At 37.0% G+C, this 18979-nt stretch overlaps 1 protein-coding gene across 1 annotated transcript; it reads left to right on the top strand.

Annotated features, from left to right (window-relative positions):
- The first annotated feature begins 4477 nt into the window (after positions 1 to 4477).
- On the top strand, positions 4478 to 18082 carry LOC121506141 (guanine nucleotide-binding protein G(I)/G(S)/G(T) subunit beta-1-like). The gene is made up of 11 exons (XM_041781748.1): positions 4478 to 4885; positions 9693 to 9801; positions 9943 to 9981; positions 10068 to 10174; positions 10704 to 10767; positions 12684 to 12846; positions 14723 to 14789; positions 14874 to 15075; positions 15207 to 15423; positions 15514 to 15629; positions 16358 to 18082. Exons 2-10 carry the CDS (start codon positions 9745 to 9747, stop codon positions 15618 to 15620), a joined length of 1023 nt encoding a protein of 340 aa, XP_041637682.1. The 5' UTR covers positions 4478 to 4885; positions 9693 to 9744; the 3' UTR covers positions 15621 to 15629; positions 16358 to 18082.
- Positions 18083 to 18979: the final 897 nt, after the last annotated feature.

Raw genomic sequence — 18979 nt, 5'->3', positions numbered from 1 at the left:
CAAGCTCATGATTTTGAAGGATGTGTTTGTGTCTGCCGTTAGCCGATCACACGTTGTGAAACACTGACACCTAGTGGTGAAGGAGATAAACTGCATGTATAAAGACAGACTACTGCAGTATTAGATAATATGTTTTAAACATCCAATAAGAGAAAGTTGCACTGGAGTTGCTTGATAAAACACACGTAAGGCAAACAATTAGCACTAGACTCCATTTGTTACAAATGCTGATTTCAAGTTGTTTATGGGTAAATTTATTTTAACCTTATCAAATCAATTGTACTACATCCATTCTATTGATCCACCAGCATGTTAGTTAATGTGAAGGGCAAACTTTGGTTAATTTGAATGGCTAGACTATCATTATAGACCCTGATTTAGCACTTTAATTACGGACTTGGTTCAGATTAAACTTGATAAAGCCTCCTCTTCCCTCCTTACCTCCAGGTGCTGCTCAGATTCACTGACTGGGTTCACATCATATGCAAGGTTTAAGTTAAGTTTAAGTTTATTTATTTGAAAGGGACAGTGCACATTAATGTAAAAACGTAAGGGATACATATTGTAAATGTGCCAGAGTCAGCAAAATGCTAATTTGCATCTGTTGTCCCTTGGCATGTCAAAAGACTAAAAGGCATCACTTACAGGCATGAAAAGATGTGATTTATGTAGCTTAAAAGAACATGTTACAATATAATACATTTCAACAAATACTCAGTCTCATTAAAAAACCTGAATAAATAAATCAACATCTCTCTGAACACAAATTTTAAAATCTTAATCATTGCATAACATAACATAGTATAACAACATAACATAGCATAGCATAGCATAGCATAACACAACACAGCATAACATCACATAACATAGCATAACATAACATAACATAACATAACATAACATAACATAACATAACATAACATAACAAACCATACTAAACATAGCAAATTATACACACTGTAACCTTTTGACTCTTCTCATTCTCTAAAATCCAGCATCATAAGTTGGTATTCAGCTCATAGAATTCCTTTTAGGAAGTTTGATACTAAATCTGTAGCAGTCCTGTTTCATTGCTGTGTAAGAGCAAATAAAAACAAAATGCAATGACTTGAATATCTCATTAAACAATATTTTATTTGCAATAGAACATAAAACAACATATCAGACATTAAAACTGAGACATTTTACTATTACAATACTATTACTACTATTACAAATATAAGTTCATTCTGAACTTGATGGAAGCCAGTCTAAAAAAGTAGGGACAGACCTATGTTTATCATTGTCTATCCTCCCTCCTTTAACAACAGTCCTTAAACATTTGAGAGGTAAGAGACCAGTTGCTGGAGTTTTGGGAGAGGAATGTTGTCCTGTTCTTGTCTGATGTAGGATTTTAGCTGCTCAACAGTCCTGGGTCTTCTTTGCTTGGTTTTTTGTTTTATGATGCACCAGGTGTTTTCTATTGGAGAAAGGTCTGGACTGCAGACAGGCCAGATCAGCACCAGGACTCTTTTACTTTGAATGCTGTTTTGATGGATACAGTATGTGGTTTAATGTTATTTTGTTGGTATACTGTAAGTCAAGACCTTCTCTTAAAGAGATGTCTGGATGGGAGCACATCTTCCCCTGAAACCTCGATATACATTTTTTAACACTGATAGTGCCTTTTTAGATGTGTGAACTGCCCACACTTTAGGCACTAATGCAACCTCATACCATCAGAGATGCAGGCTTTTGAACTGTGCACTGTTAGCAGGGTGGATGATGCTTCTCCTCTTAAGCTGGCCGGACTCCACATCCATGGTTTCCAAATAGAATTTTAAAATTTGATTAATATGACCACAGAACAGTTTTCCATACTGCTTCAGTTCATCTGAAATGAGTTTTGGTCCAGAGAAGACAGATTCAAAATCAGCTAATATATTTGATCATATGGTTAAATATCTCACTTTTAACATCTGATGATGTTGTGAATAAAATATGGGTTTACGAGATTTGCAAATCATTGAATGCGATTTCTATTTAAATAACATTACATCTATATTAACAAACTGTAATGCTAATGTTTATACTGATGGCATTGTTCTGTGCTTAGCAATTTCTGCACAATTAGCCATTGTCAAAGGCTGCTCAATTAATAAGCAGTAAAATCATAACATTTTTCAGGATTCTTACATTGGTATAATTTGCAAACCTGTGATATAGCTGAATGACAGTAGCAGCTTTTGAGCCCCCCCCCCTCCAGTTTGATGTCAGAGAAAATAAGGGCACTGCTTGAATATGCAGAATAACAACTACAATAGCTGAACAACAAAATACATTGAGTTTTAAATCATGATTAGTTTACACAGTTCCTGTACATCTAGGGCAATTTTCATCATCTGCGTCTGCCTATTTGGCCTTTTGCTCAGCTCACTCTTTGTAGGATTAATATTCATTAATCTTACCATATCCAGCTCTGCATAGTCACATCTCCATTCTCTCATTAATAAACATGGAAAACTCTTTTGTGTTTGTTAATCTACTCAAAGTCTTTTAGAGGGTAGTAGTATCTGATCTGAGAAGTTTGCAAGATACAGTACATGCAGAAAAGTTTAGAACAGCTCCTGAAATGGCAGAATTTTCAAACAAGCAATGATAATAAAGATCAACCATTTTTTATGTATTACCCCCGTTTTTCTGTAAAATTACATATCTAAATGTCATCCTAATGACTGTACTTTTTTACCCACAGCTTAGAAAAGTATATTTCAAAAATACTCATGGCACAAAAAGGCTAAGAAAGGAACCAGTGAGGAATATCTGACTACCAATCAGAAAAACAGTAGACAGCATAGTTATTTTTGGTAATGACTTTTTTGGTTAAAATGACAAAAATATGATGAAAGTTGTTACAAGGCTCACTGAACAACAGCAACCAGTACTGAGAAACAAGTAAATCATGTCTTGCAACCTCAGAGACACTGCCGGGACAATGCTGATTTTTAATGACACACAGTCTGACTATTGCACCCCCCAGTTGTGGACTCCTGTAACAGTCTTTGAACAGGCAGACTTGACCAATGTCAAAAATTAGTTAATAAATTGCAATTCATACCAAATTAACCAAAACTAACACAATAAAAATAAAACACCCATTTAATGACCTTGCTACATCAGCATTTCATTGAAGCTTAAGATAGGCCTATGTAGAATTGTGTCAGACGTTAAAGACAGATTATGATAAGACAGGATAAAGACAGCCAGGACAAATGAAACACTTCAGTGCTAGCCGACATGATACAAACAGATCATTTTCTACATTGTAAGCTACATAGAAATGGATCAAATCAGAACACTGATTTATCCTCAGCACATTTGGCTGGAAAAATTAAGATAATATGTCTAATCTAATTGTGGTGGTTCTATAAGTGGTGTGGTTCTGAGGAGTGGGCTCTTTGGCAGTGTTCACAGTGGTCTCAGAAAAAGTGACCCAAATATATATATATATTTTTTTTTGCTCTAATATGACTCATATCTGTTTTTTTTTCTGACAGTGTAAACAGCGCAAGTCACACTGAATCTGACCTTTTTCTATCAGATTTAGGTCACTTTCATATGCTGTACTGAATCAGATACATATCTGATCTTTTGAAATTTGACCGCAGTCTGAACAGTCAAATTCAAAAAAAAAAAAAAAAAAAAAAAAAAAGATCTGAGCAAAAGATCAGAATTGAGCATTAGGACATGCAGTGTAGCCATTGATGTTTGAATTGCTTTATTTACAGTTTAAAATATTCCCAGGTCTGTTAAAGGAAGACTTTATGCATAAGCAAAAGAGGTACCACGTCACAAAAAAACAATATCAACAAATCCTAAGGACATTTGCTTGATCAAGCAATTGCTATTTACCAAATAAAATGTTGTATGATAATAGATCCTTTATAAGTGGTTTATTTGGGCTACATTTTGAGGGAATTTGTAGTTTTGAAAGAACAGCACAAGATGATCAATGCTGGAGGGTTAAGTGAGGGAGAGGTGGTTTTGAGAGAATTAGGTTTGACTGACACCTCTTATTGTTATCGTTTTTGTAATCACACACCCCTTGTAACCGAGAAACACAGGAAATAGGCTAGTACAACACATGTTGTCATTGACACACTATTTCTTAATTAGGGCCAGATTGTGTTGTTGACATTGCTATTATTAGCTATGCTGAAATCATTAATACCACTTCCTACTTTCGGAGCCAAGATGAATCCGTACTGACTAACTTACTCAGCCTTTTAGTTAGACTGGCTAGTCGGAAGGAAGGCAGACAAACGAACACCGTGTTCTCCTGGCTTGCACTCCTATAAAATCCACAAATTACATGTGAAGAGTGCTAAACGTTGATCATAGTGATTGATAATGCTAACATTTCAGCCAAAGATAGATTAAACACCAATCGAAGGTTCTCTACCCATCGCTGCTGCAGCGTGGGGTTTCCGAGTGCTGACTGCAGGGTTACCGCGCCCATCTCGTCGTTCGATGGCCGGACCATAGTGTTACAACGGAAAGGGCAGCTGTTAAGCTTGGCGAAAGGGATACATTAGACTGTTTGGTTTTAATGAAGTGTAGTGACTTTACAGATTAACCCTTTTGTCCGCCTGGACAGTTACATCAGTACAGGGCTAGTGGGTGTGATCCCCCCCTCCTCCCCTCTCCGGTTGGTTGACTGAGGTTGTCAAGCTCCCTAGCTGTTGCCTGCGTTCTAGAAGGGCTGCTCCTCGGAAAAACTAACGTTAGCTGGCTAGCTAGTTAGTGAGCTAGCGTTTTGGTGTTCGTTGATGCGAGGATCGGAGGTTTACGCCGTCTTGTTTTCCAGTAAATGCCAAAACGCAAAAACAAACGCAAATTGAACCAGGTAAGGTGAAATAAATCGATTTTAATGCTATGTCTCCATCTTTCACTGTAGCTATTTACGGTATTAGCTGAGAAATTGTGGCGGAATTGAACCGTCCGGGGGTGGGGTAGCGATAGCTAGCTTCCAAGTCATTTAGTTAGCTGCGGATGGCTAACATTTAGTAAGCTATTTTATCTACAGCGAATTTAAGTCGCTTATTTGGAAGAAGGGCTTTAGCGTCTGATGCTTACGCTTGGTAAAAGCAATAGATAAGCAGATTGTATTAAATTGTACCGCTACCTCTCTGGTTTATTCATCCAGTCAAGTGAAATGGGTTAGGTACTGTTAATGTTAGCGAAAATCCCCGGCGTCAAAGAAACGGTAATATCGGCCAGTAAGGCTTGACATCAGTGATGGCCCAGCGGAGATGCTTCGTGGCCTAAAACACTTAAGTTTATTGCTAAAACTTTGAAGACACGTGTGATTATGTCGGGGCACCATAAATGTAAAGGTTATCAGTGGGTTTCCTTGTACTCGAAATATTACATGTTAAGATATTGCTGTCAGTTGATGATGACACACTGGGTTGGGCTGGAACAATAAACGTCCCGTAAACAAATTAACTACTAATATTGGTTAGTAGCAATAGCAGAGCAGCCTGCACTACAAGTTGACCTAAAAACTAGTCACTGTCCATATATCTGTTTAAAGGCCGCTCTTAATTAACGTGAGGTATTGTGGCCGCGTTAACACCCTATTTTTTCCCCCCCGAGTCGAACTAATAAGCTAGCACATTGCTGCCTTCCTGCAACGACTCGGCCGCGCCGGTGTAACGCCTTTTATGGTTAGTATTGCTAGTTATTAATCACCAGTTATCTAATATTGATACATGCACCGGTAGGTGATGGATGCTCATGTACTTTGTGAAAATCCCCCCTCATTTATTATTGCATTTTTTGCTTACTGAAGGCGCACAGGCCATCGCCGCCCGACCTTGCAGTTTTACTGGATCATATGCACTACGAGATTAGAGAGCCCAATAAATAAACGGATACCTCTTAATTAAATCAACTTTACACCGGCAGGTTTAACGAGATTGTTAGAGCATAGGTAAGTGGATTTCTAGAGGCCGAACAGCCGCCGAGTTTCCCCTATGTTGGCTTTAAAGCTAACTACATAGCACTCCATGTAATTGCGGAAGAGCTGCCGAGTCTCCCCCTGACTGGCTGTGGTTACGGTTTCTTTTGCAATAGAAGCTACGAGCTGTTACATTTATCTGCCTCAGTATTAAAGTAATCTTATTTCAGACATACTTAGTGTCAGACACTGTAAAATACAAACGAAAATGATGCCAATAATAGACTATACGTGTTCTTTGTGGAATAGTTTGCTCTGCCCTGCCTGCAGGCCTAAACAGTCAAGCCTGCTAGCATGCTAACTAGCGGACAGCAGTCTGCAAGATGGCGTTTAACTGCATCTTCTCAGATTTCCATCAGTGCAAGTCGTTTTATTATTGCACCGTGCAGCCTACAGTAAAGTAATAATTAGATTAGACGTATTCAAAGACAAATTATTTATAATTCACTGTGTGACTAAATTGTGGCCTTGTATTGCATCAAATTTCTCCTTAAATATGACAGGACTCTGGTAGTACAAACCCCTACACATATTAGATTAACAAATGACTGGAACAGCTATCCAGCGGCCGTTCAAATCCAATGCAAACCACTCTTTGGTTGTAGGCAAATCACTGTACTGCACACAGTGACTAAGTAAACTATCACAACACTACATAGAAGGCTGGATAAACCTGTGCAATGACAGCACCCAGTAATATACACTCACTTATCATTTCTGTTTACAGTATTGTGTGTTATTTGCATTTGGATTTGTTATATACATGTATTCTTTGCAATTGTAACCTTATTTTAAAACAGGGATGACTCTGAATAAGCATTTCTTGGACATTTTCAACAAGCTAAACGAGACACTGTATTAGGCTTGTGACATTATCAGTGGTGTTAAAATCCAGGCACTTGCTTTAAGCAGGATGTGTGTAAAAGAATTAAGATTAAACTCATCCTTTTATGATTGGGAAAACATATTTCTAATGCCTGGGCTGGATCTGCCAGCTGTTTATGTTAGTGGACATGGATAGGATTAGAGACTCATTGACTGAGGATTTTAGCTTTTAGGATTATGGAGTTGCTCAGTGATATTGCTGGTTATGGCTTTTTCTATGATCCAGCTTTAGACCTGTGAAACATTGCATTATCATCCTTTAACAGTGCAGATAAGCTGACCTCTCCTTTGAGAACAGAATGCAGAGGCAGGGGATTATTTTTTAAAATGTTAACTGTAGATGCAGGAGCCACCTTTTGAAAATAGCAGGCACAGACTGCCCTTAAGGGACCTGAGAGAAGCTAGTGAGCTACAACTCCAGGCTGTTTGCCACTGCTCATTGTTTATCATGCAGTCAGCTGACCCTGATCAGGCGCTTGGAAAGCAGAAGTGATGAGGGAGAGGAACTCCTCACTTGTAAGCATCCACAGAGGTCACTGGGAAATAAGACTTGAGTGTGGATTATTTTAAACTCAGATCTAAATATGAAACCAGTTTGTACCACTTTTTCTTTTACCATTGGGTTTTGGGTTGCAAAAATAAATGGAATGTTTTAGTTTGTTGAAGAAACTGAGTTGGATATGAAATTGGATTTTTTTCAAGTTGATAGGAGTTCATCTTTAAGTAGTGACAGAAATTTGTTTTTAACACAGTAATTTTGCTGACCAGAACTGCAACTCGGAACTAAATTATGCCTTCAGAGTTCAACTTGGATGGCACTCATGCCAGTTTATGTGTCTGGAAGCACAAAAATGTCTTATATCTATTACATGTCAAAAAATGAATGAAAATTACTAATATAAAAACATGCATGAAAGATGTGTAGTTGATGACTGAATATATGTTAACTCCTTAATCTACATGTTTATGAATCCTGACACAACTACAGTAAACCTTAGGTGAAACTAAAATTCAGTGTAAAAGTAAATCAACTTTAGATGAGGCTTTCACTCAATAATAGAGATTTAAGATTACTAGAGAGTAGAATATCAGGTATGTATGTATTCAGAAGTCTCCAAGGTGAGAGTAACACTGTGCTGCTATTGATGAGACTGCATAATAATTATATTCCATGACACATTTATTTAGAGATTAATTATGGTAAGAGGATAACCTGTTTAAAAAAGGTCAACCAATCAGAGGACATGAAGGATAACATAGTCAGGTAGAGAAGACTGTCTCACTTGTCTTGGGACGTCCACTGTCATAGGCCTACTGACTGACATACAGCAGGTAAGGTAACCGAGAAGGAAAGGCTGGTTAACTTTATGACTTTATTGGCAGTGCTAATAACCTTTTTGGTTTCAACTTTGCAATTTTGGACGTAAAACTGTCACTTGAGTGGCACTAAATCTGTTGTATTATTTGTTTTTCTAGACTCAAGGTTGCAGTACGTTTCATTGGGGTTGGCCTGTAGCTATTGCAAGTGAAGAGAGTAAATCTAGTCATAAAATGTTTTCTTTCAATGTTTTGTGTTTACCTTTTGGAAAATATCTTTTAAATGTGATGTTGCTTTTTTCTTAACAGTTTATTTATTTGAAGTCCTTTTTAAGGTTTACTCTTGCTAAAATTATGTGTGCATTCTTAATTTGTAATGGCTAACCAATTCTGTTAATGTAGACATGAGTAACAAAAAAGAAAGAAAAACATCCTGTGCCATTTAAACATGCTTGTTTGTACAGTTAGAGAACAATCGTAATTTGTTCTCAAATGCACTTATCTCAGACGCACCTGAATTATTAATTAAATGAATCTGAGCACTAGGGTATCCATTTTGTAGGATATCTGGACTTGGTAAACAGTAAATGACCATTTCAGCAGCTGCTAAAACGGTTACAGGCATTATTCAAAAAAGACTGGAAATTCATTAAGCCCTCGTGCTTGGTGCTACTGTACAAACTGTCTATTTTTTTTAATTGATCTGGGTCATGAAGTGGTGTGATGCCATATTTTATGAGTTAGTGTAATTGGTGACCAAAATTGAGATCTACATTCAAATGCTGCACCCAACTCAAAGTTTCTGAATAGAGCATTTACAGCCAGCACTTGCCTTGACAAGGTTTTTCCTTCTTTAACGTCAATGTAAATTAAGCTATTGTTTTGTACAGGATATAAAATGGTAATTGGCGTGTTTGCTATCAACTGTGTAATTTCCCTAAAAGTAATGAATGGATATTTATTTAAAAACTGCACTAATATACTTGGAAGAAATGAGAAATGATGTTCATATATTTGGAGCATGCTGGTTGAACATGAGTTTTGAAATGTTATTTTATCACACAAACTTTGTGAGTGCCTTGAGGGTCTGTATTAATATAAGTGGCTTATTGATCACTGGGCAAAAATTCTGAGTATCCCAGGGATTGAGGTCAACAGGATAATGACTGCTTTTCGGATCACTGGAAAGTCATGCCTTAACAGGATTTGTCTGGCAACCTAAACTGTGTGTCAGGATTATGAACGCCATTGAGGTGTGAAAGTAAGGTTAAACCATGACCTCTGTGTTACCTGTGCTGTAGGTAAACAATAAAGCGTATTAAAGACGGTTAAACTAATATGTGCTCCTCCTCTACCATTCCCTGCTGCTGTTAACAAATCTGGCTCCATGGGTTCAGTCTCACTGTATTTAAGCTTGAAAAGATATGACCTCTATTTTTTAATTAAAAGACTGTGTGATTAATTAAAGGGCTCTCTTAATTATTTTTAGATCAACAAGTGCCCCGGTAGCTGGAGTAAGGTAATTGAAAAAGCAGGATAAAATGAGTGAACTGGACCAGTTACGCCAAGAGGCAGAGCAGCTCAAGAATCAGATCAGAGTGAGTAAAAACACCATTTTCCAACCTTTTTATCAATCAGCTGTTGCATGACAACAGACAAAATATTTTTGCCAATACTACAAAGATGTTTGTGTGATTGAGAGATCACCCTTTAATGATCGGATTTTCCTCCTCTCTTAGGATGCCAGGAAAGCATGTGCAGATGCCACACTATCACAGGTAACATTCCACATTATGGTCTTCTTGTAGGTATTAAAAAAAAAGCATTTGGACTCAAATTAACAAGGATGTGTGTGTTTTCGCAGATCACGGCTAATATAGACCCCGTTGGCCGAATCCAGATGCGTACAAGACGAACGCTGAGGGGTCATTTGGCTAAAATCTATGCCATGCACTGGGGAACAGATTCCAGGTAAATAGACTGCTAGTTGTATGACTCAAATCCTACTGAAATCTGTTATTTCTCTATTCCCAATGTTTAGAACACCGTTAAACTTTGACTGGCCTTAATTTGAGAAATGTTAGAGCAATAGTTAAGTGTATTACTTTACTAAAAGCTTTTGGTGTATGACCTAAGAAAAACAACATAGGATGGACAGTATTATCGCCATGACATCCTATAAGCAACATTTTGGCTATAAAATTCTGCCTATATTGGCTGTAGAGACAATTGAGTTACATGAGTTTAAGGCTGGACCAACAGACCTATGTCAGCTTAAGAATTATAAGGACTGGAATGTATTAGTTTATTCATCCTCAAAGTTTATTTTGTTTTTTAACAACTGAGGTTTTACATCTGAACTATATTTGAATATCAGTGTTAGCTAAAATTCATTCGTAAATATCGGATATAAGCACAAATCCAATTTCATGCATCCTTAAATAAATGTGAAAACTCCTGATGTTGTTATTGTGTCCTAAAACTGTTTTGATTTGTGTAGGCTCCTGGTCAGTGCCTCTCAAGATGGCAAACTCATTATTTGGGACAGCTATACTACGAATAAGGTAATTTATTCTTCTTATTATAATTCAGTTGGATGCATGAAGCAATTGTTAAATTTGTCATTTGTTTGTTAGGCTAAATAGGGGCTCTTAAGATATAGGTTGCACTACTATTAAAGGAACAAAATTAACATGCTTTTCACATATTGATTCCTGAGCAATTTTAGGAGCTCTGCCTCTGAAATGTTTGAGTTTCTGATTCACACTTGTTCCTGTCAAAAAGGTTTCCCTGTCATGCAAGCGAGGTGTGGGGGATGGGTAAAACTAGGGGACTGGCAGGATATGAAATGTAAAGTGTACAGCTCATGTAGAAAATTTTGGCAGTTTTCACACATAAAGCACATCTAGAAAAATTAAGGACATTTTCAAGAGTTTGGTTCTCTCTGCCCATGCTTCATATATTCAGAATAAATCAAATAGGCACCAGAACCGCTGGAAAAGTTTGTAGTTGAATTAATGGACATGCACAATTTTTGCTTGTATGGCCCATACTGAAAAATTGAAACAGAATTATGCTGTGTCAAAGTCCCGGCTTTATAAAGTAGTCCTTTTGCTGACACCAAAAAACAGTTTCTTTGAGTTTGATACAACCAGTGATATATCCAGCTGGGGATTAAAAGATTAAAGGGTCGTTCTTCAGTGTATCTCTAGACAAGGTTGCAAGCCAGACTGAGGTTAGAGTTGTATCTGGCAGGAGTTCCCTAACTTTGCCATGCAAAGGATTCCCCCTACAGCATTGCCCTCTGGCAGGAACTCCCCTTTTGGGGGGGTGGGGGGGTGGGGGGGGGGGGGTGTCTTAAATTCTTTGTACATTGTGATAGAAAATAAAATAATCATACAACTTGGTAGTGTTTCCTCATTTTTGATAACCTTGATAATCGCTCAATTGATTAGGTGTCATTAATCAACAGTCATAATTTTTCACCCTCCTCATTCATTCTCTGCATTAACTATTTAAAAGTATTTGTAATTCCTTACTAACTTTCCATTCTAAGAGGAAGCTGTTTGCTAGTTTTAAGTGATACAGCATCTTTGTGGTAGCCATGTCACTAACAGCAGCTGCTCGATTCTGATTGGCTAGAGGGATTTATGTTTGGTTTTTTTAAGCTAAAAGATTTGCATAGTAACCCATCACAGAGATTTTGATGTTAAGTGATTTTAGCATTCCAAATCCAATTTTATTGCCAATATTTATATAATAAGTTAATTTTTAGTTTTGGTCCATTTTCTGACCTGTTCCTCCAGGGTTGTGACCTCATTGTGAAACAAAAAAATGCTGGTATAGGGGACACTTTTTGTGGGAAAAAGGTCTCACAAATAGAAAGAGCACTAGTTTCAGCCTTTGAAAAAACATGCTTGCACATTATGCTGCCTGTGAGTGCCCAAAGGAAAAGCTTATTGATTTGTATATGATGTTGGTCAGGGACATTGAAATGATTGGTCATACAGGACACTGTCTAGTGCTAAAATAATGCATCCTGTGTGCTGTTCTCATCTTTTCTGCTCTTGTTGTTTGATGGGTCCTTGATGCTTAAGGTCGTGACCCAATCAGGATGTAACTCTTGATTTTGGAAGCAGAGTAGCTTTTTTATATCTATAAATATTTTAAAAAGCATTAAGATCAGTTACTTGTTTAGAACCTTCTTAGATTTTATTACTAATAAAATACCTAAGGTATATATTTTTTTACAGACTAATCTCCACAGGCAAGGATATCATGGCTTTCTTGCCAATAAATTTACATTTTAAAGGTTCGGAAAAGGTTTTAAATTGATGAAAGAACTCTTGCTCTCTTCATTGTATCTCCAGATCAGGAATGTTAGCCACTGTGTATTGTAGCTTATGTATTTGTTGATTTTGAACATACAATAGAACTTTGAATTTAATGTGTTTGCTCTTTGTGCTGCCATTTTTTCTAGGTTCACGCCATTCCACTTCGATCTTCCTGGGTCATGACTTGTGCTTATGCACCGTCAGGAAATTATGTGGCCTGCGGTGGCTTAGACAACATCTGCTCCATCTACAACCTGAAAACCCGCGAGGGGAATGTACGTGTGAGCCGTGAGCTCGCTGGACATACAGGTGAGTGTACTGCTCTAATTTCTTTATCTGCTATGATATCTAAATCATTAAATGAAAGTCTTATAACAGAGCAGAGTTTCTTGAGCTACTTTGTTCTAGCCAACTGAATTTTATGGCATTCCTGTAGGGCAATTTAAAAAATACATCTTATTGGGATTATTTTGACTTACACTGCAACTTCAGTATGAATTGTGTTGTGATGCATGATAAGTATTTTTTTGAAACATTACGATAACCAATCATTTCCTACTCCTGATGGCCGATAACCGATATATTTTTTTTCAATTGTTGATTTAACAAAAGAAGTTTATTTGGTGTGCTTATGCACATCTGGGGGTAAGAAGGGGTTAATATGTAGTGAGCAAAGATATTTATAACTAATTTTAACTAAAATCATTTGTGTTTTTCAAAAAAGAAAGAACTATTCTGACTTTATAACTGTTATTTTAGTTCACTGTCTTTAGTTAAACATTTGTGTACCAAGTACAGCATACATAAACAACTGACATAGGTTTCCCCCATAAAACCAAATGATAACAGGCTGTTATGCTTAACAAATTGAGATATTTGGGTCTGTTTTTTTTTTTTTTTTTTTAGATTAAAAATATGCACTGGCATAAGTCATATCATTGAGAGGTTAAGAATGTAAAGTCCACTGTGGTCTGTGGCTAAACTTCTGTTCCTAACATTGATCAGACTGAATGAAACCTCATCAAACAGAGCAGGCAGGTATATGTCTATGAAAGTAGCAATGGATCAGGAGACTGTCAGACTGATTTTGTTATTATAACATTGCGTCTTTTGGCTCTGGCAAACTTTCTGCAGTTTTCAATGCCTGCTTCAATGCAATCAGCGTTCTGCCTGGTATTAGCCGTTGACTCGGTCCTAATGCCCGCGGCTGAGGCTAGTGGCTGCTGCCGCTTCGTTTTGACGTTGTTAGGATGATGACTCTTAAATGACTTACAAGATCCATCGAGGACTTTTGGTGCTTAACAGCGGGTCTTGTACTGCGGTGCCACCTGCTGTTTCAGAATGTGTAGTCTTGTGAGAAAGAAAAGAACAAACCCCAGCACTGCCATGCTGACAAAAATATATATGTTATCAGGGCTAGTCGTCATGATATAGGACTTATTGGAATTACACAATTTCCTGTTATCGGCCCGATAGTTATCGTGCACCCCTAGAATTGTTGTATTAATGACTGGTCATTCTAATGGAATTCTCATTTTGATAAAGAAAAACAGCGGGGGGTATTAAATTTCTCTAAAAAAAGAACACTTGAATGTTTGCATGATGTGTAGAGCATACCATCTCTGCTGCAAAAAAAGAGTTAAACTGGCGTTTTGACACACGTTTCAGGTTAAAGAACTATTACACCCTCTGTGATTTTAAAATTGCGTCAGGATGGTATAATTTAATCTATATATTGTATAAATTGCCCTGCTTTGCATTTTTGTAATCTTAACATATGCAAACTTCAAACACTAATCTTAAAGCAATGTTATTCGTTAGTCTGCTGAACACTTTAGGTCATAGATTTTAACATTATTCTAGTGAAAAAGAACTGTTTTAAAATTTATAATTTTTTTCATTCAATCTAACCATTGTGATGATAGGTTGCAAACCTTTTCAATATTAAAGCCACATAAAGAGCAAACTTATGCTATGGATAACTAATAAAACTACTAAGAATGGACGGTACTTAATGTCAATTGTATACAATTCTATAAATTCTGGGTGCTCATTTATTTACCCTATGCAATACTGATAATGCAGAATTGCCAAAATATGGAAATCAATGTGTCTGCTGGTAATTAGAATCTCAAACAAGCTTCCAAGCCAATAATTTGTCCACTATTGCTTCTCTCAACAACAGGATACCTGTCCTGCTGTCGCTTTCTTGATGACAACCAGATTGTTACAAGCTCTGGAGATACCACTTGGTAGGTTCAAGGTTCAAATCAATGGTTTCAATAAAAGTGCATGTGTTAAGACCTAACTAGACTCAACTGTATTTGATTTTGTAGTGCACTTTGGGACATTGAGACTGGCCAGCAGACCACTACCTTTGCTGGACACACTGGTGATGTCATGAGCCTGTCATTGGCCCCCGATGCACGGTCATTTGTCTCTGGTGCTTGTGATGCCTCTGCTAAACTCTGGGATGTCCGAGAGGGCATGTGCAGACAGACCTTCACCGGCCATGAGTCTGACATCAATGCCATCTGTGTAAGCCGTTTGAGAAATATTCAACCTCAACATTTTTCTTACATGAATTTACAGTTTTGGATGTACTTGATTGACATGCTAGATTTTTTAATGCTTGTGTTTTGCATTAATATTGTTTTTTAAACTTTCAGTTCTTCCCTAATGGCAATGCCTTTGCCACGGGCTCTGATGATGCCACCTGCAGGCTGTTCGATCTGCGTGCTGATCAGGAATTAATGATCTACTCTCATGACAACATCATATGTGGCATCACCTCTGTTGCATTCTCAAAGAGTGGCCGTCTTCTCCTGGCCGGCTATGATGACTTCAACTGTAATGTGTGGGACACACTAAAAGCTGACCGTGCTGGTGGGTAGTCGATATGACATACTTTTGTTCCTGAATAATCCTGAAGTGTGCTGTCATGTATGCTAAATTAGGATTGTTCTACTTCCATAGGTGTGTTGGCTGGTCATGACAACCGTGTAAGCTGCCTGGGAGTAACTGATGATGGCATGGCAGTCGCAACGGGATCCTGGGACAGTTTTCTGAAGATCTGGAATTGAAGCCTGAAGGTTTCTTTTTTTAAAATTATTACCCGCATTTTTACCTTAGGCTACTCCATGTAAAGTCCTAGTTCTACACCTGTAGTTGCAAATGTTTGTTGAAGCCTCATGTGTTGCGAGGCTGAAGTGGAAGCTGAAATGCTTTTGCGCCACTTCCGTGCCCTCACAGGTTTAAGGAAGTTTTTGGTTTAATGAAGTCTCTCTGTTTCTTTGTCATTTGCTGGGTTTTATTTTTGAGACGCCTGTTAGCTTGAATCTCTTTATCCTCTTTTGACTTGTGTGATCAACAAAACATTCCTGCCCTCACAGACTCAAAGTCTAGATACTGTAAATGTTGGGATTACATTTGTTGAAGACTAATTTTGTAAAAGCCTTGCAGTAAGAGAAACCAACCTAGGGGAGGTTCATCCTCTCACTAACCAATGATGCATCTCAATTTTCAAAAACTTAAAATCATTCCAGACTTAATAAGAACATTGTAACTTTGGGAAAAAGGTCAGAGTTACTGCAGGCTCCCTAAATGACCAAACGCTTGCTCTGCATCTGGGCGTAGATGTAAGTCTGCTGTAAAGTAAACTAAAGCATTCTCATGCGCGCCTGTATGATTGGACAGCTTTTCATTTAATCTTGGCCCATTATATTTTTTATGGTGCCAGTTGACAGAAGGCCAAAAAAGCTCAACTGTAGATCAGGTCAGATTAGTTAAATTCATAATTTCATGTGTCTTTGTTTCCTAGATGTTCTTTTAACTCCAAAGTTGACTGGAAGACCATTACAACTTCAGAATGTTCACAGCATCTTCTCAACACTGTTTAAACTGACTTGGACACCACAAAAAAACGAAGGGAAACCAATGCCTTTCCTACACAAAGAAGAGCACAATTGTTTATCACCTAGTTAAGAAAGGATCTCCTGTGGTATCAAATCAGAAACTTGTGCATTCCTTCTCGGACCATTTTATGTTACCTTGAAAGAGAAAAAAAAAAAAACAACAACACTATCATCCCATGCAAATGTGTGCGTCTTGAAAGCAAAAATGTTGGAGTGTAATTGTACAAATTATTTAACTTTTTTTTTTTTTTTTTTTTTTTTTTTTTAAAGAATTCTATTCTGATGGTTTGTTATTCTCGATGACTTTACTTTTTTCACATTTCTTTAGTGGTTTTAGATATGTTTGAATTACTGCTTGTCTTTCTAATCCAGTTAAATCATATAAAACAGATGACAGAAAACATGCAGCAAGTTAAAGCTTGGATCATATTACACGAGCAGCTTTCAAAATGTCCATGATGTATTTATATACTAGCTGTTTTTGTTTCATCACAGCCTTTTGCACATGAAGAAGCTTCGCCTCTCAACTAATACTATGTTAACTAACCAAGCACATGCTCTAAGTTATGAATGCTCATTCCAGTACAAAAGGAGTTATTACGAGTAACTTAAACAGTTAACCCCCTAATTCTTGTACATGCCTTTAAATCTGGGTGGGAAGGGGTGGGGTAGTATGATAGGTGCTGTGATAATTGGGGCATGGCTCGATTTTAATATATGGATGGGGGGGGATTGTGTTTAGTATCCACTTTGAGTGAAACACCTCACCTGACTAAATAGACACTTCCGTTGCTTGGGACTGCAGTTGCAACTCTGTGAATGAAATGTACAAATCAATGTCTGAAAATAATGGTCTGATGTTTTAAGTTAAGACATTTAATTTTGTCTGCCATGAGTTAATTTAGATGTGCATGCTGTAGACTTGCTTTCAATGGTGCAAATTCCTAGATTTTTTTTGTTTGTTTATGAAAAGGAGAGTTACCTATTGATTGAACTTAATAGAAGCCAACTTTTTTTTTGGCTCCAACTCTGCATACATCATGTACTAATACTGGTAATGCTATGCACCAGAGTGAGCAAGAGTGGAGAAAGACTTAATATTGATTGCATACTTAGTGTAAATTATGCTTACCAGTTCTATTGATGCCAATTTTTGTAATAATTATAACAATCATTGTGAAAATTCTATCCTTGATAAGTCCTTTTCTCTCCTTCAAATCTTCACACTCAATAGAACAACGTCCTCACATACTGTCCATACTAAACTTTTGTACATTTTTTCTTGGTCTTAAATTGAAAATCAGAGCATCTGAATGACAACATTTCACTGTATACAGAAGCACTTTTGTTAAAGTTGTGACATATTTTCACTTTTCCTTTTTTTTTCTGCGATGATGTACAATAAATGTGATGTATTTGTGTGTGGCCACAAGTGAAAATGCAATTCAACTGAGACAGATTCCCTTTTCTCTTTCCATTAATATTATAGAGCTCTGCACCCTTATGTACCTTTTCACTTTTTGTATTTCATTTCAGTCTGTTGGTGTTACACGGTGAGCTGGATGCAAGATAGATACTGTACTAAATTGTACTGTTATTGATTGAAAAATGTAATAAAAAGCTGTTTGAGATCTCTTTGTGTTGAGTCTGAAATCTTCCACAAAATGCACATTAGATCCTTTAAGAGTCAGTTGTTAGCCAGTATTGGGGTGTAACATCTTTTGTTTGCTAAGGGTGGGCTGTGGATAATGTAGGGCAAACAACACAACCAAATTTGAATAGAAACTGTTGATTTAAAAGCAAAAAATATTATAGGGTGGCATTCTTTTGTTTAAAAGATGTTTTTAATAAAACTTAATTTTGACTCTTGAATACTCACCCAAAACAAATGTAACATCCCTAAAGACAAAAAAAAAAAAAAAAATTACGTGCACGAAATACAATTTCGTCAATTCGGCTTTGCTACAGATATGAATATGTATATTCATATTAAATATCTATGTTATTGAATGTAATGGTATTTTGGATTTAAACAGCAATAATTTACAGGTTTGCATATTTTAACAGCCTGGAGAGTGAAAAATCAAAGCAACTGAACTGTGCTTCATGCCATAGCTAGTGCTTTCGATTGATTAAAAAAAAAACATGGGCTTTGCAATTAATCCCGTTGATAATTTGAGAAGTATCCACACACTTTTAATTGCATTCTTCATCCCAGTGATTAAGTGAAAATTATGAAATATAACGCCTTTAAATTTCTGTTTTCTAAATTTGCACAAGTAGATCCAATTAATCTTAGCAAGCATGGCTTTAAGTTAAAAAATCTGTTATTTTACGGATATTAATCCAATAAACAACCTGTAACTGACGCCACAGACTTCTAATCAGTGTTGAAAGATCACCTAAGGCTTTAACTTACTCTCGGGCCAAACTAGCCCAAAAGCCGGCAAGCTTTATCAGTTGTAAACATTGGTATGCACCTGAAACTGAAAACACTACTATCTGAATCATACATTGAAATATTTTAT

The sequence above is a fragment of the Cheilinus undulatus genome, linkage group 3 (assembly GCF_018320785.1).
Source record: "Cheilinus undulatus linkage group 3, ASM1832078v1, whole genome shotgun sequence".
Taxonomy (NCBI): domain Eukaryota; kingdom Metazoa; phylum Chordata; class Actinopteri; order Labriformes; family Labridae; genus Cheilinus; species Cheilinus undulatus.
Note: the sequence above shows the minus strand (reverse complement) of the source record. Positions and strands in the feature narration are given on the sequence as shown.